The sequence below is a fragment of the Micrasema longulum genome, unplaced genomic scaffold, assembly GCF_059751315.1.
Source record: "Micrasema longulum isolate JH-2025_06_02 unplaced genomic scaffold, ASM5975131v1 h1tg000071l, whole genome shotgun sequence".
NCBI lineage: Eukaryota > Metazoa > Arthropoda > Insecta > Trichoptera > Brachycentridae > Micrasema > Micrasema longulum.
Genome location: NW_028277278.1, coordinates 394,021 through 419,679, shown reverse-complemented (window position 1 = coordinate 419,679; position 25,659 = coordinate 394,021). Strand labels below are relative to the sequence as shown.

The 25,659-nt window shown below is 32.3% G+C and overlaps 1 protein-coding gene across 1 annotated transcript in view; it reads right to left on the bottom strand.

Moving 5' to 3' along the window:
• Positions 1 to 7,566: 7,566 nt before the first annotated feature.
• LOC148284984 (uncharacterized) overlaps positions 7,567 to 25,659 on the bottom strand; it is a 132,081-nt gene continuing 113,988 nt past the window's right edge. The window contains exons 4-7 of the mRNA XM_088231697.1: positions 19,252 to 19,319; positions 17,157 to 17,333; positions 14,273 to 14,402; positions 7,567 to 10,228 (exon numbers count right to left, since the gene is read on the bottom strand). Of these exons, the coding sequence (XP_088087823.1) occupies positions 7,917 to 10,228; positions 14,273 to 14,402; positions 17,157 to 17,333; positions 19,252 to 19,319 (2,687 nt within the window). The 3' untranslated portion in view covers positions 7,567 to 7,916. The remainder of the gene's footprint in view (positions 10,229 to 14,272; positions 14,403 to 17,156; positions 17,334 to 19,251; positions 19,320 to 25,659) is intronic.

Below are 25,659 nucleotides of genomic sequence, written 5' to 3'. Positions count from 1 at the left end.
ATAAAACATTACCATGTGCACAAAAAATATCATAGACAAAGCGTGCGAATGCGTGCACCAATGAAGTTTTATTTTATCTGACTAAATACCTTGCGACTTCCATACTGCCGGTGTCCGAATGGGCAATTATCATGGATTTTTTTATTAGCTGATAAATTAATTAAAAAATCACAGGACAATCGGTACTATTCTTACTAAAATCTGTTAAGAAATAAATAATTATATAAAGCATCAAATCTATTAATTTGAATAAAGATTAAAAAAAACAATTCGTGACGTCATCAAGTATGACTTCATCAGATGCGGCGAAAGATTTTACTTAAAATTCTATGATCTTTATTAGAATAAGTGGAATGACTGATCAGTTTCGAACTTCAAACCTTCATAAAGGGGAAATTGAAACGGTCATATTTTTGATGAGAAAATATTATGTTGTGTGAGCGAGAAAAAAAAATTGGTGATTAAAGTCAACCTCCGGAAGGGGGTCGCTTTGATACACCATGATTTTATGTGTGTGTTTTGAAGTTTTCCAATTATAAATTACTTACAAAAAAAGACACTGAGGCATTATCAAATTTAAAAGAGTCGTGTCTTTGATGGGCGTTTAAGTTGCATCTCATGAAATAATTAAGTAAATATAAATAATACACATTAATTGGACATAAATTAATATTTTATTTTTTAAATTATTGTCAACCAAAAAAGGAAATTTTATTATAAGCAGAAAAATAGTCTGTGAAATATGAATAAAGTGTAAATTGGGAAATATTATGGTGAATTAAAAAATAAATAAATTGATCAATGATATTTCCTAAATAATAATAATAATTGACGAAGAAAACATAATGACCTTGCTTTATGATCAAATAAAATTATTTAGATAGAAATTATATTGCGTATAAGAATTTTTTCATTCCCTGACATTATTATCGGATCAGAAAGATTAGTTATTGTGTTCTTTTTATGTATGGTGGAAACTTCATCTTTTACAGCTCTCAAAATATTTATTTGACCAAATGACTTAGAATTCATTACTTTTATTTCAGTAAAGCAATTCTTGCATCTGCTGATCTATTTCTTACAACGACGTGAAATATAACAAAGAAATCAAAAATGGCCATATTTAACAGTGTTCGACAAGATTTCACAAGAAGTGCAATTGAAGTATATGATGTTCTTCTACAAGGATTTCATCAGAATTATAGTATTTACTTGATGAATCACTTATATATAACTGTTCGAGGACGAAGCCTCACATTTATTCCGCTCATTTTTAAAAGAAAATATTTTGAAATTTTACTCGTTCATATGAGTAAATCTCCAGTCCCCACATTTTACTACAGCTTGGTTAAATTTTTTTTTCCTGTTCTGGAAATACTAGCTAAAATTCTTATAAGGATTTTAAATTTTATATTATCCACTGTATAGTGTTTAAAAACATATTTTGTATTCGTTGGAAGCAGTCCGATTCTTTATAAGAGTTTTTTCTTGTATTTAAGAAAAATATTTTTTAAAGGTCCTGCCTCAAAGTTTTTATATATATGTAAGAATTATGTCACACGCAAAACAAAGATGAAGAAAAAGAATCGATTTCAGCCTATTTTAGAAAACCTTTTATTATTCGTTAAATAAAAATTCAAATATGTAGACAATCATAATAATAGACATTCGGTAATATAAATACCAGTGATGTCAAAGCAATGCAAATTACAGAAAAGTAAATTTATCATTGAATAAATATTTGAAAACACTTTGTACTGATTTAAAAATAAAAAAAACCAGCTTAACAATCCAACTACAAATTTATTGGAATCTTACTTGAAATAAAGTCAGATAACATTAACATTTAAAGCGTATTCTGCATTATCGTAAAGAAAAAACAATTAAAAATTGACAGATATTTTCAAGTTATAGAGAGAAATATGAAAAATATATTTGCTGATCAAAGTTACCTTACGATTCAAATGTTGCTCCATTTTACCGAAGCTATTAGCTTCAAGGTAGCTTCAAGGTAGGCGGGAGAGGGGGAAAAAGAATATACAACAATACGCGTCGTTTTAATTTATATTTGGCATTACCAACATTAAAATAAATGCATGGTTCGCGGTGTCAATACCTACTAGATCTACAAGTCAAAAGTCTTGGCAGTCAAAGCGCCCCTAGCGGTAGAATCTGGTTAAAGAGGCCATAGGGGACCCTATGCGTTCAATTGTAAATTGTGTGTTTTTCATATATCTGCGAATATATTCCGTCATTTCTCGTCTGACAAACCGCCGCTCACTCGTGTTTTTCTGCCTTAAAAGTGGCCAATTGCTCTTAAAATAAAGTAAAATTAATATTAAAACTATTCCTGCCTATCAAATAATAATTTTGATTTATCTTCTTTTTCTAGTGCCTTGCCGGGTCCTCCCGACGTTGGCGATCACTACAACGAAAGCATATGTATCTGTCCTGCGCTAATTTTACATTTCGCAGCCAGGACGACTGCTTATTGATGTAGGTACTCACCATAGTGATTCCTGGGAAAAGATGACCAGAGTGGTTTCCCGTTGCCTTCTCTGGTGGATATTATGTCGGGGTTACCTTCCCTTAGCTGGTTGGTTTTGGTTTTGATATATAGAAATGGTTAATACGTGTTAAGTTTCCAATTCCAAAGGAAATTATAAATCTGGTCTAAAAGTCTAAACCTTTGTGCTTTCCACTGACCAGGTTTTACGTAAAAATGACTTAGACCAACTAAATACGCCAGGGTAAGTATAAATATATTAAAAAATATCTTTTTACTAAAAATCAACACTTAATTAACCCCTTAACGTTACCTCTTATGATTTATGCTTATGTATTTTAAGTACATGATATTTGTCATTTCACACGCATTATAAATTTATTGGTTTATTATGCGTGTTTACTCCATTTATTTGTATATTATGAATATGCGTGGTTTGGATAAATGATGGGTAAATAATCCTTTAAACAAGATGTCAAATGGTACCCATTCTGTAAAAGCGAGTTTAAAAAAAACGTATGTTTAATTTTAACCTGTCTTTGTGAATTATAGGTATTTATTATTAGAAAAATATACAAAGTTCAAAACATAGGTCCTCAGTTACCTTTGTATCAGAACTTTTGAAAAACTAATAGGTAAACTGTTCATAACCTAAAAACTGTTGATGTTAATAAACGTCAAAAATCGCTTTCATGATTTCAGTGCCCAGGCCTTCAGTCTAGGTGGTGTACTTTGGATTTGTAGGACTAAATTCATTTACAATCGAATAAAATCTTTTTTCTGAGACATGGAAATCTGCAAACAAAATTTATAAATGAAATTATTGATTATTAGGGCTTTTATAAACACAAAAATAGTTTTTTAAAATCCTTTAAACTATATGTAAAGTATGTTAAATCCGATATTCCTCCCAAGTGATAATACTCAATGGAGTATTATTTTAATAAAAATACTTACTCGAACATTTTCTGCTATTGCACCAGTTTTATCCATTCAATCATTATAACGGGGCGCTGTGGCGCAGTTGTTAAGACGACTAACTATAAAATTAGCGTCGCGAGTTTCCTGCCAGTTGCAAGAAAAAATCAAAGAAATATTTTTTCTCCGTATTTTTAGTTAATTCCTTCCATGTCCTCTTTTTCTTACAGTAAGAACTAGCAGGAACCAGTCGTTGCCATAAATACCTCAATTAATCGGCCCATTGGGCCTCATTTGATTAGGATTACAGACAACTATCTAAGTACTTACAGGGGAGGCCGGGGCTGGAAGTTCCGGTTTTCGAAAAATACGCAATTATCATATCAAAACAAAGTGTTAGCTCAACTCAAACCCTTATCCATACGCGATGGTGCATTGGGCACTGCATTTTTAAACCTGATGCAGCGTATCTCTATCATCTGTTGCAGGAAGGCAAGGTTCTTACGAGCAGGTATGTAGGTAGTTGTAGAGATCCATACCACTTTGAAAAAAACACTGGCGGAGGCTGTATCGAAGGTCGGAGCCACGGCCGCAAACATAGAATACGTCTGTATTCAAGGGTTGCTATTGCGTTATAAATAAAACGAAAAAATATTTATTTTACTAACTATCAAATCTTTATTGGAAAATAATAATTACTTGGTTCAATTTTATTATTTCAAAAGTCCATTTCGTATTTATCGTCGTCCACTGGCAGCAGTAGCAGATCTACGAGTACAGGGTTGTGGGTCCACTGTGCTAAATTAAAGAACCCCCTATCCCAAGCATTTCCTGTAATTCTTCTGAGGTTCAGCATTTGTCAGTTTAAGTTTATTGGATTACCTATGATTTTCTTTTGTCTCTCGTATGCGTTTTGGATACTTTTGTGCAAGTTTAGCATCCATATTATGTCGCGACATTTTCTCAGAACACACGTTTTTTAGAAAATGGATTGGATTGTTCAAACCTCCTTCACTATATTGAGCCAATCACAATTAAGTTGTACGCAAGGGGTCCTTAGAAATACTAATCAAGTTGTATGCAAGGGGTCCTTAGAAATACTAATTTTAATACTCGCCCCGCGTTTGATGATGCAATAGGATGCCAGTAAAGCTATATAACAATGAGGAAGTTCAGTGCTACGGTAAATTGGATATGAAAATGTTTTCTTACATGCGGTAAAAATTGAAGCATTTAATTGTACAGAGAAATTTCTCTAAAATGTATAAAAAAAAAACTTGATTGAATGACGTCACGAGTTCTTCTAAATCAACCAACGATAGAGTCTTGTGATATATGATAAGTCACTGAAGAGAACTAGTGACGTCAAGCGCGAGTAATTAAAACATTCAAAACTTTTTAAAATCGTAGCGATGATAATATGATACTTAAAAACAATTCTAAAAAAAATTGGCTTAGTTTGATAGTAACAAATATAAAAAAAACCAACAACTTCCTCATCAATAAAATATTGGCTATTCAGCGAGTTGTAAAAATGCTGTTTTTATATTTAGTACCTATTAATTTCGTCATCATACTAGGTAGGTACCGTGAGCTATAAATATATTATTTGTTTATGGTAGGTACTGATTATTTATAACGTGGAAGGTATTTATAATATTTATAATTCATACTTTTACATAATACATACTTTTAATTAAATAATATAGTAGACACATTCTCAAAATTGTTTTTTTTAATACCTACCGAATTTCCTAATATAATAAATAATAATTTTATTTTAGTTTGGACCTACATACGAGTCCGTTACACATTTTTAAATGAAAAGGCGTGATTTAGTTTCATGTCGATTTATAGTAATATGTTTATTATAACGATTTATAAATATGTACACAGTACTTCCATTATACCTAGTGAAGTATAACAATTTATTTAGTGTTTTTCTGTAATAAATAGTTTTAATATAAAATATATACATAGGAGAGATGAAAGAATGTTTATATTCACAAACAACGCAAAACATTCAATATAGATGATTAAAAAAAACATTGGCAAAGATGTTTTTTTTGAAGAAACCTACAAGTATTTTTTAAGTATTACGAATATTTTAGGCATTCTGCATGCGGGAAATTAATAAATAATAAAGAATTTGATGATGCCGGCTTATCAAAATAGTTATCATGTTAATGAAATCATATTGGAATTCATGATTTTCATTTACCGAAAAATCACTGTCAATCGTTTACAAAATATTATGACGTGAACATTCATCGAAGGAAAACTTTTATAGGGTCAGGTGGGGAATTAATTTTCTAGAAAACAGGACAATTATTTTGCTGGCCGGGTGCTGAGAGAATACGGAATATGAATTCAACCTTCGAAATAGCACAAAAAAAAGTTTTTCTCATCCATTGGAACCCGATCCGGTACTTGTCTCAGCTGATGACAATGATGACCACCGTATCCAAATTACTGAGGGTAAAACAAAGAGGCAAGCTGATCTTTATCCATTCCAAAAAGATATTTTGTGAAAATACCGTTTAGGTCAATGTTTTACTTTGTTAAACTGTTCCTTTATGCTAGTTACACCTTAGATCTGGGGTTTAGCGTGACAAATAAGGGGCTTAGGAAAATAATTTATGTTATAAATCACATGCATGCTATCTATCGTTCTTTTTAGTAAAGTCAAGCTAAAGGATAAACTACTGATTGACTATAAAAAGGTGTTCATAAAATAATTATAGATTTTTCTAAAATTAAATAAAAGTTTTTCGTTACATTGCTCCCTATTCTTCCCTAAATTACAATTTTACCGAAATCACTCGGCAATTGATATCTAATAGTATTGAAATGTGCAATGTTACCTAAAGCACTTTTCAATTTATTTTTTATTTTGCCACATGGGCGTCAATAATCTGAAATGCTGCACCCGTACAGGCAAACTAAAATCATGTGTATTGTTTACAATAATAAGTCATTTGTGATAATTTTATTTTTCCGTCAATAAATTGGAATGATTTACAATGACAAAAGTAAAACATTACTTACGGAAAATAAAAAAAAGATAAAACGTTTATTGTAACATAAAGTAAAAAATTGATTCATATTACCAGAAAAATAGTTTTTTTTCTGTTTGATAAAAAAACTTGAGGTTATCTTATTTTAACCAAAAATGTTTTGAGTATGCCCTAATGTTTGTAGACAGGATGGATTCACTTCCCAGAGAGTTATCAAGATCTAAATTTATCGGAACAGAGAGGGAAAACATTTTTGAGAGGGGAATATTATTTTTTTGCCGGTTTAAGTGAACACAATAGTAAGTTTGTCATTTTTACTCATAATAATAAGGAATGCAATGAAGTTTAAAATGTTTGTGATGATTTTCTCTAGTGGGAAAGTAAGGTTGTTTTTTTTAAAATTGTTAATCGACTATCAAACATATTTTTTTTTATGTATCGTATCATCATCGCTGTGATTTTGAAGCTTTGTATTTTTGAAACTACTCCGCCTGTGACGTCACAAGTTGTCGTCGGTGAGTTGTCCTGACATTTAAAAAGTAGGGGTTTACTTTTTAAACTACGGGGGTACGCATAAAAACACACTAAACATAGCTTCCCAATTATCGGAAATACATCAAAACACATAATTGATTGGCTCTTCTAAACGGCTGTTCACTTGAACTTGTTTCATTTTAAAGAAGTTCGTTTTATTAAAATGCATTTTCATGAAATTTTTTGTTAATTTTCGTGATATTTCGCAGAAAACTCAAATGCTCTAATTTTTACCGTGTGTTAAAAAACATTTTTCATATCCAATTTCCCATGGCATTGAATTTCCTCATTATAGGATTGTAAATAGCTAGAGAAAATTAACGTTTATGGAAAAATACAATATTTTAGGGTTTTAAGTCTGTGTTGTGCGTAATATTCATTTAAGTGTTTCTATTAACATTTATACAAAATATTTTATATTAAATTAGAGAGCTCGCGTAAAAAAATATAAATACAGCGCATTGTAACAAAAAGTTTAATACAAACATAAAACTTTAAATTGGATTTATCAAAAATTATAAACAAATTTAATTTATAAATAAATACGATTATGAAATTCGATGATGGAGGTATAAAATATCAACACTTACGTTGGTTAGATAAATAGTTGATTATCTTCACCTTTATTTTAAATATAGAATACAGCGATACGTAGTCATATGACATTAAAATGAAATAATACACACGTGCGACTTACTTGACTGTAACTACAAAATCAGAATTTATAAGTTCGTTTAGCCAGCACGTATTGCGTATAGTGCATACGTAACGACATTTAGTGTACTTTTGTTACATAATAAATATATAAAATATACCTTTTACAAAATAATTACAATTGATTATTTAAGTGGTACAACACATAATGTAAAACCATTATTCATAGGTACACGTAATATTTTTACACAATATTAATAGCAAACATATTTGATCATAATTAGTGTTCATAACGCACTAACATGTTCGCAGTCATTTGGTTTCTCAGGAATACATTGTACGGAACTATGATTAAAGAACGTTCCTAGATCACACGTGAACGCAATATCTAATACTTGTTGAGGATTAAGTCCCGGCGAACAAATGTGAAACGTTCTGCAATCCCTTTTATCAGGATAAAATTTGAAATACTTTTTTCGTTGACAGGTAAAATTGTTTGAAATTTCGTCACTTAAATTCACTAAATGCACAGATTTAATTCGATATTTATTAGAATATATTGTTGAACTTTTGTTCAACACAGATTCGATAAAACTCTCTGTAGTTGTATCAACATGGGCTATATCTAGCGTAGTTTTGGCTATATCGCTCTCCGTTGTCAATTTTATCTTAGATTTATTATGGTTGTCTGATAGTTTTTCGTAAGTTTGATTTTTGTCAATCAACGTACCTTTGAAACTAGCCACTGTTGGAGATTGAGGCATTACAATTGGAAATGTAGGCACATCAAGAATTGAAACAGTTTTATGTTCGGTTTTTATTTTCGGAATCTCTTTTGGCAATTGCTTTTCCACTTCATCGCTTGGCGGTGACTCAGAATACGTTAATGGTTCGTAATTATCGTTCACGTAGTCAGGAGGTATCCAATGATGCTCTTTATTGTTTTCTAAAACTGTATTATTTTTGTTGGATGGTATAGGATTTATCGTAATAAATGATTGACCTTCGTCTTTGGACTTCATTTTACTTAATATCGTAATTTGAGCAGGCTCCGTTGCCGAATCTTCAACTTTGAATGGTAGATCTAAATCAGTAGAAGGTTTTGTGGTAGTAGTATATGCAAACTTTGGAATGAGTTTAAAAATTCTTCCATCCACAATATGACGTTTTCGTACTTTGTTGGTAAATATTGTTTGATGTGACCTTTTACCTCTCGGTTTTTGAATTTTGGGAACATCTAGAAAGAATGGATCTAAAAGTACATCCGTCTCTTTGTAGTCATCATAGTTCGTGGGCACTAATGGTTTAACGGCGTGTACTATATTTCCTACAGTATAGTTCAACTTTTTCCCATTACTATCGCTTACACTTGCACTGGCCGTGACAATAACTCTGGGAAGGCTTTTGGTATAATTATTATTACGAGTTGCCCAAGTATTATAATATGGAGTTGACGTCACTGTTGTCGTCTCTAATCCTTTCTCGGTAATATTTGATTGTTCATATTTATCAGCATCCTGACTTCTTTTGTGTTCATAGTGGTATTGCGAAAAATCTTGGTGAATATAAGGAAATGTGGGAGTGAGTTTCTCGAATTCAAATTCAGATTCGATGGATACTTCGTGTCTTTCAGATGGTTGGTAGCTTTGAAATGGTTTAGCGGGACTCTTGACATTAGGTTTTACACCCAAATTAATATTAGAGGCGGAGTGATTCGGTTTGAATCCTTGAGGCGTAAGGGCTGGTTTTCTAAAACTAAAATATAACGGTTCATCTTGATGCTGGCGTTTGGATGTTGCTATGCCCGGATGGCCGGTAGGAATCTGCCCCTGAGCAACAGGAGTAGGGAGCAGTGGCGTTCTTTTAGGAGGCACAAATGCTGGATAGTTGTGGAACGAGTGAGTTTTTTCTTTAAATGATTTATTTGAGTTTGGAGTAGAGCTAGACAAATATGTTCGGCTCAACTGGGAGTTTTCTGCGGTTTTACTAGGAGTTTTTGGGGCACCTGTGTTGAACGTTTTCCCACCAGTATGTGTCGTTACAGTCACATGTGAATTTTGTCCGTCACTAGAAAATGACTGCTGTTGAAATGAAACTGCCGGAGTTTTACGGCCCAAATTATTATGTTGATATATTAATTCGTGTGGATTATAAACATGATGAGCGTTGTCTTCTACATTTGAAGATTTGTCGTCATCTTCACCGATGCTCGTTAGGTCAAAACCTGAGAAGTGTTTTGTTGGTCCTTGTGAAACGTCAGAAGGACGCTGTAACTGAGAGTCGAGGCTGTAATGAGGAACATTAGAGATGCTTGAATTTTTGACTGGAGGCTCACTATTTTCATTATCATCAATCAATTCATATGCTTCATCTTCGCTATCACTTGTGGGATCATGAAAACTGAAGGATGATTGTACCGTAGTATGGTAATAAGTTGGCTTCATGGTGGTGTGGAATATTTGGGGAGTTGTTGTTTTCTCCTTAAGTTTGGGAGTTGTACTTGTAACTATGGTAGTGGACTTCGTGGTAGTACTTGGTTCATCGTACATCTCGTCAATGTCGTACTCTTCATCTTCTCCTTCTTCATCCTCATTAGTATCTGTAAAAATATTATTTCTTAATTATCTAATTAAAAACAGTAATTTAATTTATATTGTAAGATTTTATAAATTAATCCTAAATTGCTTTTTAATTTTGGAAAAAGGGAATAAACCCGCTAAGCTTCCATGAATAGTTATTATTTATGTTTTACTGAGGAACCGTAAAGCACTTGTCACAACATAACTGAGATAATAAAAATAATCAGACATTAAAATATTCTAAAATAAGGCTCTTTGCAGACAATTCCTTACTATATATATATATAGGGAAAAAATTATAAAACAATAATGGACAAATCGAATCATAACCCTAATATTATATCTCTATGGCTAAATAATAATAAATTAAAATGAAATATAAACAAAGTAGATTATGCATAAACAATATTAGATAATGAAAAACTGAATGAACTTAGCGAAATGAAATATTTGTGTGTAATGATGGATTCTTAACTTACATTTCATCAAAATACTAGGATGATAACAAAAAAGATTGTAAAAAAAATCAATTTTGGGAAGAATCACAAGATTTGTTGATAAGGATTTATGCTAAATTAATTATTACATAATTATTGAATCGCACATTAATTTCTGTAGCAGCATATTATTTATATCAAACCAAGAAAAATTCAACAAACCAACCGTACTATCAAACAAAGCATTAAGAATCATTTTGAAAAAAATCCGATTCACAAGTGTGTATTCGATGTTAAATTAATTAATGGTGCCAACATATAAGTAAATGATATTTTACAATTCAATCTTTTTGTGTATAATTTATTTTTTTAAACACAGAATTATTGTTTTTTTTTTATTAAAACCAACATGAATATTTTCACAATACCAGAGAAAATGTAAAAATCAGACTCACTTTCAGAAAAAATGCGAAGTCACAAAATTCAATTTATAATAATTAATTATTAATTAATATAATTGAAATGCGAAATAACACTATCACGGAAGAAAAAACACACTATTCAAACAGAAGGTTAAGAGAAAAATGTGTTAAATAACTTATACATAAAATGAAAGTACATTGTTATTAATAAAGCACACATAGGAATATGTTTATGTGTGCCCTATTTCAAGATTCAAAGTAAATAAAAAATAATCTTTAGGCTAAAAAACCGATAAGCTTTAAAATAATTTTAAAAACATCCTTAATTAAGATCATTACAAATAATTCTACATACTGTAACGAATTAATTCATAAGGGTACTGTATGTTAATTAGCCCCGTTATTTGCCATGCGCTTGCAATGTTGCCAGAACTGCTTTTTCCGAGCTAAGGTTGAACAACCTAACGTCACAATTCCCTTTTCTTTCAACATTTGTTGACGACGGAGTTAAAAACTTCCACATGTGATTTCCGAATATTTAACGGAACGTGGCCAACTCGAATCAAGAAATGTAGTTCCGAATCAACCCTGGGGCGCCAAACTTGACGTAAGTCCTCGTTATTTTATTTTTTGCCATCGCGGGAGCTCCAAGATCGATTTTTTTAAAAACATTTTATGTAATTTATATTCAAACAGGCCTCTCTCGACCACGTGATAACCTAACCTCAACAAGGCCTCTTCCAAACGTCTCCATTCCTTCCTATCACCCGCTTTTATCATCCACGTTTTACCGGCGATAGAAACAATGTCGTCGCCCCATCTTTTCTGTGGCCTTCCACACTTCTTTTGTTTGCCCATGGTCTCCATTTATTATTCTGGGTGTCCACCTGCCATCATTTTGTCTCGTCAAGTGTCCTGCCCAATGTCATTTTAATTTCGCTGCACGATCCATGATATCCACGACTCCGGTTCGGTGCTTTATTTCTTCGTTTCTTACTCTGTCTCTTAGACATACACCGAGCATCTGTCTTTCCACGGATCGTGGCGTGTATTTTAATTTCTGGCGGCTTTTTTGTGTTACAGACATGGTTTCTAATCCGTATGTTGTCACCGGCAATATGAACGATTCATATACTTGTATTTTTAAGCATATAGGGACTTCTTTATTTTTAAAAAAATATTTTAGTTTGGCGAAAGCAGCCCAACTTAGCCCTATTCTTCTTGGTTAAAAAAACTGTTCTCGTGCCGCGAAAATGGTTCAGAATAGCACCCTTCGGATTTCTTGGGGAGAGATTTCTGTTATAGTCCGCTAGAAGACAAATCTTCAATTGTCCGGGATCAATTTGGTATTTTTGGGTTATTTTATAGAAGGTGCGCCTTTAAATGGTTGATACTTGCTCAGCTAGTAATCTATACCATGTAGGTAATATTATAAGCATCTACGTGCGTAGGAAAGGCTAGTAATTATGTGTTACAATGCATTATTATCACACCTTCATACTGAAACTAATAAAAACATAACATCGAAAATATTAGAAAATAAATAAATAAAATATTTTTTTAAAAAGAAATATCTGCGTTCTTATGATTTACCCAAATATTTAATTTTGAGGGCCATTTTCAACGATTTGTAAATAACTCACTATTAGAAAATGGGAATCAAGTTGAGGTAGAGTGGGATTCGAACCACGGACCTTCGGTCCGTGAGTCCGATACACTAGCCACAGGACCACAACCCGATTATATGACAACTCAATATAATATTGTACCAAGAGCTATAACACGGCACCAAATACTTCTACTAGTATTACTTGTTGCAAGGATGAAGTACTATCATTCACCTACGAGACACCCATACAGTATAATGTGATTCAGTACATCTATAAAAGGAGATCTGAAGTATCAGGATTTGGAAATGTTTAAATGGTTTTCAGAGGAGAAACATCGCACAAATGGAAATGGTGTAATTAATAAATACCTCTAATGTAATTAAACGTTAAACATGATTTTGGTAAGTAATTAGTGTCACATTTCAAAGAAAACAATGTTGGGTAAACTGTTGAATATATTTCTACACATTAGAAAAAAAAACAAACATACTGACTAGTAAGATAAATTTTTGAAAAAGTACTCGTATGAGTATTTAACCTTGTTTCGTGAGATATTTAGAATGTTAAAACCTATCGCGAGATAATGAAGACTTTCAATAAAAACTAGTGACCGACTGAAACAAGTTTTTCAGTCGAAACCGAAACCGTTTTAGCCGAAACAAAAACCTATTAAAATAAGTTGAAAAACACTTTAAAATGACCAAAATTAATATGGTTTAACTTTATGAGTTCATTAAACTAGGTGCTAAATACGAGTAATATATACACAATTAGATAAAAGGCATAAATTTAATGAGTTAATTAGTTTTTTTAGCGCTTTTGGTTCGTTGTTTATATAACTCATAATGTAACAGTTCTTCAATGTACAGTATAGGAAATTTAAATTATAAACTATAAAAGAATTACAAAAACAAAAATACGATAGATCTTAGAACTACCAATTATAGTAAAAAAATCAGTCTAATTAAATTTTTTATGCTGTGTTAGACTACCAATACTCACCGGCCGAAAGCCGAAACAAACTAAAGGTCACAGGTCACAGGTCACGCGGCCGAGTCACGATCTATAGAAGCTCTTGAGTACAATCGGACGTAATCTGACACATCCCGACCGTAGGTTTCGGCTGAGCCGAAGTTTCGGGAAATTTTAGACCGAAACTGAAATCGCGACTGAAACTAGTTTTATTGGCTGAAACTTGCCGAAACCGAAACTTTGGTCGGTTACTATTCAAAACCCTTTTTTCCTATTCAGTGGTCAAAACAATTTTCACGTATGTTGAAAAGTTGGGGGCACGTTTAAAAGTACCCCCAGAAGATGAAAAAGCGATCAATGGGACTTAAAACTAGGGGAAGGGTTAGAGAATAAGATGTTTATCACTAAAAGTCAGCATAATACTCTATGCTTAAATTGGTAATAAATTTACAGTTGCTTTCGTATGTTACATAGTTATGAATCATATTACCTACTGGTAAAATTTCATACAAATTTAATTTTCGTATGAAAAATTCGGGTATACTAAATTCGACAAAGTTCCGTGTATATTTCGATCGTAACACGGAATCAACTCGATCAATAATATTTTTATTCAAAAGTACCTTCACTTTTTGGTGTATCAGCCTTAATAATCGGAGGGGCAGTATTTCCATATAATTCCAGGTTGAGACTATAGTAGTGCTCTGAGCGGCTGCAGTCCACTTCATCCACTCTTTCGCAGACTCTGGTTTCCTGTAATCGATAAACATATGTTTATATAAATATATTACAACAGGGGGAAAACATTTGCAAAAAATATTCGTTTTATAAAATTTCTTAAAAAGTACGAAAAAAAACCAATAAATACTGTTTTAATTGTAACCCATTCAAATGCCCGGAAAGTGGGATTTAAAATGGTAAATTAAAAAAAAAATATATTGCATTTGAAACATCAAAAAAAAAAAGCTTTTTAAATATTTTTCTTTATAAATCATATAACACAAAGTATTTTACAAGTAAAATACGCTGAATTACATTCCCAGGAGTTACAACAACTCAATTCGGGACATAAATAATATTAGCATTTAGAAAATAACACATATTGAGAACAACAAAGAAACAAAGCAAGTTTAGCACCTTTATAACTAAATATACAACAAGATTTACGCATAAAATCTTTTCTTACACAAGCAGAATAAATATGTATATAAAAACGCTTTTAAGAATAAAAAAAAGAAAAAAAGTAGTGAATCTACTAAGGGGGATAAGGTCATTAACATCACATGCCATGCAGATGATGCTGCCATAGTGATGATGAGAACATATCCATCTCAGTTAGTAAACATCTGGATGCCTAAGAAATACGTATAGTACAATGAACACATGATTATTGGAAACATAATTCGGATATACAAAACGCGTGTCAGACCAAATCATGGTGTATACAACAGAGGCGAGGATAGACAGAGAAGAAAATAAAAAATACGAAAAACCAAGTAGAAAAACTAAATAGAAAAACTAAATATTTGACGAGTTAGGAGCACGCCAGAGTACATACGCAATCAAATATGATTGCGTATGTATGCGTATGCTTTATTTTCAATGTTTTGAAAATGTTGGTAGACGGGCTGGATTTCACTCTCTAGTTATTAAGATCTAAATTTAAAATAAAAATTTTAAAATGGAATATGGAAGTCTGCTCATTTACAGTAATGATGCAACGGAAGTGTCATAACGGAAGCAGAAATGGAAACATTTGTAAAAAGTCAATTTTAGTGGAAACAGAAACGGAAACGGATGCAGAGGTGAAAGCATAAATACTATGAAAAAAAAAGTTCATTTTTTTACAAATGCAATTTTTAAAGAAATTAATATTCGAAATTAAGTAGTGGTAAGTTTTATTGAATGAAAAGTAGTTTGGCGTCTTTTACATCTAACAATCTGTTACGGCGTTCTTCATATATAAGACCATCTCCGGTGAATAATTGCTCACTGGCGACGCTGCTGAGAAGAGCTGATCAATATTGGCGCACTAATGGCAAAAGATAAGTTTATTTGAATGAATTTAATTTCCACCACATAAGGTGATTCTCATCTAAAAGCAATCGTTTTTCTTTTTTGTACTCCTGAAGTTGTCTCCAAAAATATAATGTCATTCTCGTTATTTAAAATCGAATCTTGCTGGTCTTCATTCATACTTAACATGAATTCTAACATTAGGAGTGATGAATTCATCTTTTATGATGACGTAGGTTTAACTTCATTCTCAATTTGAGTTCGGCACATGGTTTACATCTGGCTGTTAGATCGACAATTTCAACGAAATAGTTCCAAATAGGACTTGTTTTTGGTTTCACAATTGAACGTAGTTATGTAGAAATCAGCCAGCTATAGGAAAGTGAAACTGAGATAATAGCACATTTGTGAAAAGAGTGAATAATCTGATCTAAACAACAGTTGGAATGTTTTTGACTTTAATTAATGATAAACGATAATACACTAGTTTTTTTTTTACATTACAAACAAGAATTTAATTATGGATTTGACCAGTTTTAGTGATTTTCAAAGTGGGATGTTTTCTGAATTTTGTGATTGTCACCATTTTCAGAAGGTGATTAATACAGTTTTTTTGTATAAAAGCGGTCTGGGTGTTTTTAGCAGAACATAGAATTGACCTTACTGCATCCGATAATATCAATATCTCATTTTTTCAAAATTTTGGACTGGCTGCATTCTGCATATGCACTATGTTCAATTGCACATACGTTACACACACGACACAAATTAATAACTGAAACAAACAGAAACAGAAAATATTACGAGCTTAAACTCACGTCATAGCGTATAAACAAATGCATTGCGACAAGTGCCGAAAGCACGCGCCCGGATCGCTTGTGGTTGGCTGGAACGCCGTGAACACTCCTCCCGCGCGTAAAGTTCCGTTCAAATTTCCGTTATAAAAGTTGCGGAAACAGAAACAAAAAAACGGATGTCAAAAAATGTGCAGAACTTCCACAGTTGCGGAAGCAGAAGCAGAGGTCTGTTGCATAACTAATTTACAGGGCTTGTGACCTTATCATTTGCTGGTTTAACTGGCACAAGGTGTAACTTTCACCATTCTGTCTATGTTTCCTCAATTCTTTCATCTGTTGACTTTTGTGAAGTAAAGGAGCTGAAATCTTTATCATGGAGGTGGAATTCATCCGGCTGAACCATTTCACCTACTAGACAACGACTGATAACAATTTTTCCATTTTTATACTTAAACTTAATTAACAATGTTTTGAGTATATCCAAATGTTTGTAGACCGGCTGAATTCTAATGAAATCCAGCTTGTCTAAAAACATTTTAGCTCATACAAATTTGGGGTTTATGTTTTCTGTAGCAGAATTTTTTTGTGAAACTTTTTTGTGAAGCTTCTAGCTTTAGTATTGGAGCTTGTTTTATCTCTTTTTTGCCACAAATTTTTATTTTATTTTCGTTTAAACATAAGCTATTGTTCTTACCTGATCAAACACGGTGCCATTGAGGCATAGGAACTTGATGTCCATAGGCTCTTCCAGCTGTCCTATAGTACACACGTGGAACATTTGGCAGTCAGTCTCCAAGTCGGCGTAGTATCCTCCGATGACCTTCCCCGCGCACGAGAAGTTGGTGTCAGGAAGGTTGTCGAAATCCAGATACTGTAAGTACACAATATATTACCAATAAAATTAATAATATATCCTGACGTTTGGGCGACCATAAAGTACGAGTTGAGTACGTTCGAATGTTTAATGGTCTATATTAATGTGTTAGTACCCATCGGTTAACCGAATAAACATGCTATTTTTGTTTGTGTGAATACTCAAACTATAATATTTTATTTGAAAACTTTTACGAACACATAAACAAAGGCCATTAAAGATTTTATGCACTTACCTACACATATTATTTGTGTCCATTATTTTGCACTGAAGTGTTATTTTGAAAAAAGTCAGTAATTTGGACCACGAAAACTGAACTGGCCAAAATGAGATTTTCCTGAATATTTCGATTTATTTTTGCGAAATATTAACATTTTCTCATGCACTATCGAAATAAATTTATTTATACAAATTCGTTCCATACTTTGTTGTTCATAGTAAAGTTTATATTTTTGTTACAACAAAAATAAAAATAAATCAAAAGATTTAATTTATTCACTATGTTCATACTTATTTTCGATTTTGAATACGATATGGCAATAATGAATGGTAACGTAGAACGAGGATGACTAAAAAAGTTCTGGAATAATCAGAATAATAAAAATCTCTATTCTGGCGATGTCAAAAGCAGACACAACAGAAGGGCATGTTTGAAAAGATTTATGAAAGTGTAAAAAGCTAGGAATGTATGTCAGGATAAATGTGTGTGGCTGTCTATCCTCCCTGCCTACCCATACGGGTAAATGGTGTAATGGTAGTAGTAGAATAGACATAATTTTGCGTACCTGTTACTTGTACAAGCCGACAATTAAAAAAAAAATTAAAAGTGGATTTCGTCATCATCATTCCATTTCCGCCCCTAATGGTGCATAGGGCGCTGCATTGAAAGACCAAAAGAACAGTATCTTGATCAATTTTGTTACATGAAGGTAAGATGATCAGTCTTACGCTTCAGGTGCCAGTCCAGGGACTGTAAAATATTATAGTGTAAAAACATATATTTGAATTAATACTTCATGTTAACCATGTAGGGTATCGAACCCGAGACCTCTTGCATGCTAAGCAAACGCGCTGACCACTGCACCACGAGACCGACAAAAGTGGTTTTACGTGATGAAAATCAACACTTCGTGAATCCAATTTGGGAGTCAGCACATCCCTAGATAGAACTGCCGGGCGACAGTTCTTAGGAAAATCGTGCTGCAGAGTCGAAGACAGTCCTTAAGAGGATATGCGGTGCCAAAGAAATTTGATGAATGGGTATTTGAACATAGTTTTTCTGTCACTCTCTCGTAGATGTATACCCGAAATTTTGTGAAAAGAAAGATGCATGGCAAACAGATTACGCATAACTAAAATCAAATCAAAGTTTCGTTGTACCGTTTTCCAGACACCAAACTGAACCGATTTTTTTTGATTTTTAAGAAAGAGTATATAATGACATTTTTTGTCTACTTTTTTAGTTTTTAAAAATGATTTCTCATGTTAGTATACCATTCCCGAAGACAGCAGATTAAACTAGGCGCATTTAAAGGTTTTTGGATAGTCCTGCTCCCATAAGAAACAATTGACCAAAAAAGTAAAACAACGAAGACACGACAATGGTAAATATCTATAATCCAGGGAGAAAATACGGCGGGGTGGAAGTTGTTGAGTTGAACACTTCGAATTCCGCTTGATGAGGTCAACCTTGCCTATCCTTACTACTAGCTCCTGAGCCACAGAAGACCGTTGACAACTATTTAACGAAGAAACCCGGGAAGGCTGGATTGTCCTGGGAAGTAAAAAAAGAGCTGGGGCAGGACACGATTAAATAGGGACAACCTGTGAGGTCAAGTAACATGGAACATCTCGTATTGCTGTTAAATTACAATATAATAATATATACCAATGAATAAGACATAAATATACTCACCCCGGGTTCTGCCGTCCAAGAGGGATGAACATTATTTTGGAAGATGAATAAGAGTAACCACAGCCACACTAAAAAAAAAAAAGTTTTTTAACCAATCAAATTTTTATAAGAATTAAATATATTTATTTATTCATTCAAAATTACACTAGTTTAAATATAAATTAACTTATTAAGGCTTTTAAGGCTATGCCCGTGTCAAGCTATAATAATTAACAATAAAAATACATAGTAAAATTAATTAGATTAAATTATAATGACATGTGATGAAATATAATAACAATCTAGAAAAAAAGGTTTAAGTATTAAATTATACAAATTAAGATTCACACATAATCAAAGATGCAAAATAATGGTATCATTAAAATCAACAAAATAATAGTAAAATAAAGTAGTGTTAAAAAAAAAGAATTATTGAAATCAACAGAAAGAGAATGTATGTATCAAAACATAATTAAAATGATAATTGAGATATGTTTTCTAGAAACTCATTTAATACTATAGTAAGAAATAAGAGTAATAAATAATATGCCAAATAATAGTAGGTACTAAATTAAATAATACAAAAATGCACAATGAAAAAATATCAAGATATATAAAAAGCAAATAAAAGTATACCTCTTATAATAAAAGTATACCTCGTATACTTTTATTTGCCATATACATATAAATAAAATACCTTAATACATGTAAAAAAAAAACAAAAAAAGTAAGTATACGGATTAATCAATATTAGGCAGAATAGTATAAAGTAATAAGGTAAACGAAACAGTCTTATTATACATATCTACATTCTGCATATATATAATGTATGTATTGTATAATATTTATTTTATTATGTTAATGTCCACATTAGGTATTTGAAACTGACCCCATCTAGAAATCACGGTGTGCGTTTCGTAAATAAAAAAACATATTATAAAACATAAAAACATATAAGTATATCATTATAGTACGTAAATGTTTTGTGGTTGACTGATCGTTGCAGATCATCATTCAAGTGCGAATGCAATTGTATGCACGCGTAAAACAGAACTTATAAGGAATGCATTCTAATGGTCCGTAATGGTAATATGAGCTCGACGAAATATTACAGAAACGTTAAAAGGAAATCCGGTTCTAACAGTAGACAGTGGAATGTCACCTGAGTTCCAACTGTGGGACGCGTTTCCAGGTAACCTCATAGGTAGGGTCGCCATGATTTAGAGCCGGTGGCATAAAATGAAATACAAAAAAAAATCATTACATCACTAACTTTTTTGTGAAAATTGACAGAATGGGCTGCATGCAGAAATTAAAATAAACCAATCTACTTGGCCCATTTTTACAAATAAAAAAAACATTTAATTTTTAACTCTTTCCCCCTGTTTTCAGTTTAACTGCTTTATTGATTAGAATCGGCCTTTTATCACAATGTAAATAGGCCGATTATTCCAACAAAAGTACAAATATAACTTTGAGGTTTAAATCGACGGAATACAGTGTAAAGATGACGTATCGAAGTCAATTTTATATAAAACAAGCTGAACCCGGCAATGCTTTGCAATTGCTAGATTTGAGTGAATATATAATTTGATATATGATTTAATATGAATTTATACTCGTATATGTATATATTCATATTAAATTAACACAATCGAAAGTTTGATATCAATTATTATTTAGTAAAAATTAGAGTTATTTACAACTTGTTAAAAATAGCCCTCAAAATAAAATATTTGGGGAAATCATAAGAACGTAAATATTTATTTAAAAAAAAAAAATGTTCATGTAAATAATAATTCTAGTGTTTCAGATTAAATAAATTATGAGGATATGCGGTGACAGGGAGTTATGATAAATAGGTATTTGAACATTGTTTTCCTGCTACTGTGTTGAATATGCCACCCCTATGCTAAGCGAATAAGACAACTGCATTTCTGATATTTTGATGCCTAACTAAAATAGACAAAACCGACGTTTCGTAGTCCCGTTTTCCGCACCTCAAAACTGAACCGATTTTATTATTTTTTTAGACAGATTATCAGAATACAATTTTTTGTAAGTCTAACGTTTTTCAAAAATAGTTATATTTGTATTTCATGCGCCCGAAGACAGCGGATAAAACTGTGCTTTTTTAAGGGTTTTTGAATAGTTCTAGTTTCCATAATAAACCATTTTTTAAGAAACAAAACAGTTTGGACACGCCAATGGTAAATGTTTATAGTGTGGTAAAAAAAACACTCTTCTAGTGCCAACAGGTTTGGTGTTCTTAAATAAAACCGTCGACCTATTAATACACATAGACGCACCGGGAACCCTCTAAAATTATGACACTTAACTCAATTTTAAACGCTCAGTCCTGCCCTACGCGTATTTAGTCGTTCTTAAACCGCCAGCCAGGTTTTGAAGTTAACTTGACATTTAATTTGAAACCGAAATGCTTAGTTGTGTCGTGAAAGCGTGTTAGAACCGTTCATTTAATCATAAAATTATTAGTGTTATTTTCATTTGTAAGTAGGTACTTGATTATGATTTAATTCTAAGACTTTAAATAATTAATTTTCAAATACACAATTCTTTTTGCAAACGTCAAACTCTGCTCTTCTCACCAACAGGGGTGCGCCTTATTTACGAATGTGATTTTTTTAAATATACTAAATTTCAGTTAATATTATTCTAGTATTACAAAAGTACTTTATACACGATGCTTTCAAGTAGATGAGCAACTTGTGACTGAAATCGTTTTAAAACCGATATTTCCAACTTACTCACGTTTAATAAAGTCTCAGTAACATCCCCGCACTTTCATTTATTTTATATTTGAATTGTTAATTGCTAATAGGGTATTTAATAATTTTATACCGTTGGATTGTTCAACATTGAAAGTGACACGAATAATGGACTTATTCGCTTCTGGAATCGGCATTTAACCTAGTGTGCGGCGCGACAGTTTGTTTACGGTATAAAGCGTAAAGTTTGCTCGCAGTGAACCCGATAAAAAATAAAAGATTTACTAAATCAATTCTAAAAAAGCCGCAAATACGTGTTGTCAGTAGGTACACACTTTGCAAATAATTCTCAAAGTTAGGGCTGTTTTAAAACAATTCAGGTTAAAAAGGGTTAAATTACTATTTCATAAATATATTGTATTAAACCGGTTATTGGTTTTTATGAGCAGGCTATGAGAGCGCAATTATCGGAAATTGCACGAAAATCACACAAAGGTTTAGCGAATATGCAGTTGCATGCATAATATATTCAAGACATTCATCGAACAGGTGGAAGAAACAGATTTTTCATGCATTTATACATCTCTTTTTGTTAAAGATTTTTGTTATATTACATGTACCTAAGTACAAAATCAATATTATTTAAGAGTCTAATTGTAGTTTCGTATGAAATCACTATAAAAACCTTTTAATTTCTATAAGCTAAATTACTTTGCTAATGTTCTTACAATCGAAAAAGAAAGACACGCTGTGGTTCCAAAACCGGTCAGTTAAAAGATACCTATTGAATGAAAAGGTGAGTTTTTCAGAAATGTTTGCCAATTAACAAGTTCAGCTCTACAGGAAATTGGATATATTTTCTTGAAAATATATCCAATTTCCTAAAATGTAATTTATAAAAATAATTACTTTGAACGACGTCACTGGTTCATTTAGAGCAACCAGTGTCGAGAGAGTTGTGAATGATTTCCGGATTACGGCACGTCAACGGACCAATCGGCAAAACTGTCCGAGAAGAAGCGGTAAATAACTCGAGACATCAAACGCAGAATAATTTCAGAAATACAAATCTTTAAAAAATAAGAGCACTGATAATACGATTCATAAAAAGTATTTTAATAATTCGGGTCAATTAAAAAATATTTTTTTTTTTCAAAAACCTCTGAATTTCCTCATTGTTACAAGTGATTGAAAACCAATCGAGGACGACACAAAAATATTTTTCTTATTCTTGGGCATAAGGGACCTTCCAAACGCACTCGAAAATAAATGCCTACTGTCACCTGACGTACAATCGTATTGGACAGTGCAGAAGGAGAATCGTGCATTGGAACGACATACATAAGAATCAAATCATCCAAAATACTGATTGCGCAGCACGGATGTCTAATTGCTGACGGTAAGGGAAATAAAAAATTACCTCAATCCTCCACTGGGACGTAAATAAAACATTGTGGACAACTACTTTAACAACAGTAGTACCTAAAGGTATCAATGGGAGATTCGAAAAGTTAAAAACCGTTCGCGGTTCTTGATGTTACTCTCGCGCTCTATTACCGATTCTGTACATCATTCAACATGACATGTAATAAATACATATCGAAGCATAACTTCGTTTTATTCTGTCATCTTCAGTTGGTGCAGAAACTACCCGCATCACAAAGAAAAAAATCATACTGACATTACATTTTGGGAAACTAAAATACCTATAAAGCACATTTTCCTCGATGTTTTTTGCAAGGGCAGAGTGTGCATATTTTTGTTTGGAAATAAAAAAAATAACTACAATATTTGAGTTTGTCCAAATGTTTGTAGACAAAAGACTGGATGTTGTAATAAAACTAACTGGTCCAATAAGTTTAAAAATTGGAAAATGGTTTTCAGGCGTTGCCTAGTAAATGAAATAATTCAGTCAGATGAATCTCTTCACAACAATAAAGGTTTCAGCTCTTTAACTTTACTAAAATAAAAAAATGGAAGAATTTAAGAAATATGGATGTTCAAACATAGGCAAAATGGTGAATGTTGCACAGTGTGTAAAGTGGCCACTCAAACCAGCCAATGATGGGTCATAAGCCCTGTAAATGTTTAGACTTCCATATTCCCTTTTTTAAGGTGTTCTTCATCCCTGTTGTCATTTGTTGGGAAAAAAAGTTTTTTATAAGCATGGTCGTGTTATTTATCTGCCTTTTCGTGATTATATTAAGTTCTACTACAAAGATTTAAGTCAGATTTATTTATTGAATGTTTAATACAGCGCAACTGCCAGTTACAATAAAACATCATACATATACATAGGTATTTACAAGAACAAGTGCACAATATATCATTTAAGGTACAACAATATGTAGTCCATAAAAACTGTAATAAACAAAGACAACTAAATCACGAATTCACATTACGTTACATGGTTAGAGAGGAAGAGTCTAAAACTGGTAATCCCAGCATGGAAAAGATCCACCTCTCTCGGTAGGCTGTTCAACAGACAAATCATCCTCCCCACAGGCATCATCAATGGTATGTTGTTCTTGTGTTCAGGAAAGACAAATGGTCTGTGTTGCCTAACTCTCAAGCAGTTGCTCGGTGCATATAATTTTATGCGTTTCAAAATGTTAGGATTATATACTAACCCGTTCAAAAGTTTAAAGGCCGTCATAAGTAAGGCAATGCTCCCTCTGACTCGCAAACTTGTGATAATAAAGTATAGTTAAAAGGAACAACGATGGGTACTGCAATGCGTAGTATCCACACTTCCTCATATCCTCATTTATGACATGTAAGACATTGGCCCCTGTATGATGTCATCTACCCGTCATCCGGAGTCAGCGTCTCTCCTTGCAATTTCGTTATCTAATTTGATTATCTCATTTAGTTTATTAATCCACATATACTTTGGAATATTATTTGCCAGCCTATGTCCATTTCAACTGATGTCGGTGACTCCATTTCATCTTATTATCTCAGTGTTTGTGACACGGTTCCTTAAGCTGGTGATACCTACATACATCCCTGCATATTATATTTTGCTCATTATTTCATATTTGTACTGCAGGCTATATAATGTATGAGTACTTACTACCCACTTTTAGTAACGTAAAAACGTAGTTGGTATATAAGTACATTAGTTACTCGTAACATTATTTATCAATGAGTGAATCACTATTTAATCCATTATGGATTACGACGCATAAAATACACACTTATTGGATTAAGATTATTTTGATAAGCCGCAATACGCGTACATCGTGATACCAAAGTTAAGAAATTATCAGCTTATGTTGGTATGTAGATAGACCCAACAAGTAAATATAATACATATATATATACGGAGAACAGTTGTGGAATAAAAACACTTTTCAATTTATTTTATGTGCAAGATGAAAATTCAATTTAAACAGTCGTGACACTTTGTGTTACAATCAGATTAAATCGTCAAAAGTCATATAAATTAAAGCAAGTATTATTGAATTACAAACGTTTATAACATACAAAGACAAACATAACCCTCTGTACCTAGAAGTATTGTTTATTTAATATACCGATTATTCCAAAATATTTGTAAACGTTAGGTTTTTCTGCTTACATTAATTTGTTGGTGTAACTGCATTTTAATCTATATATATAAAAGGTAATGTTCGAATGGTTCTCCTCGATGGAATCGATAACTACCGGACCGATTTACGTGTGGTTTTCAGATAAA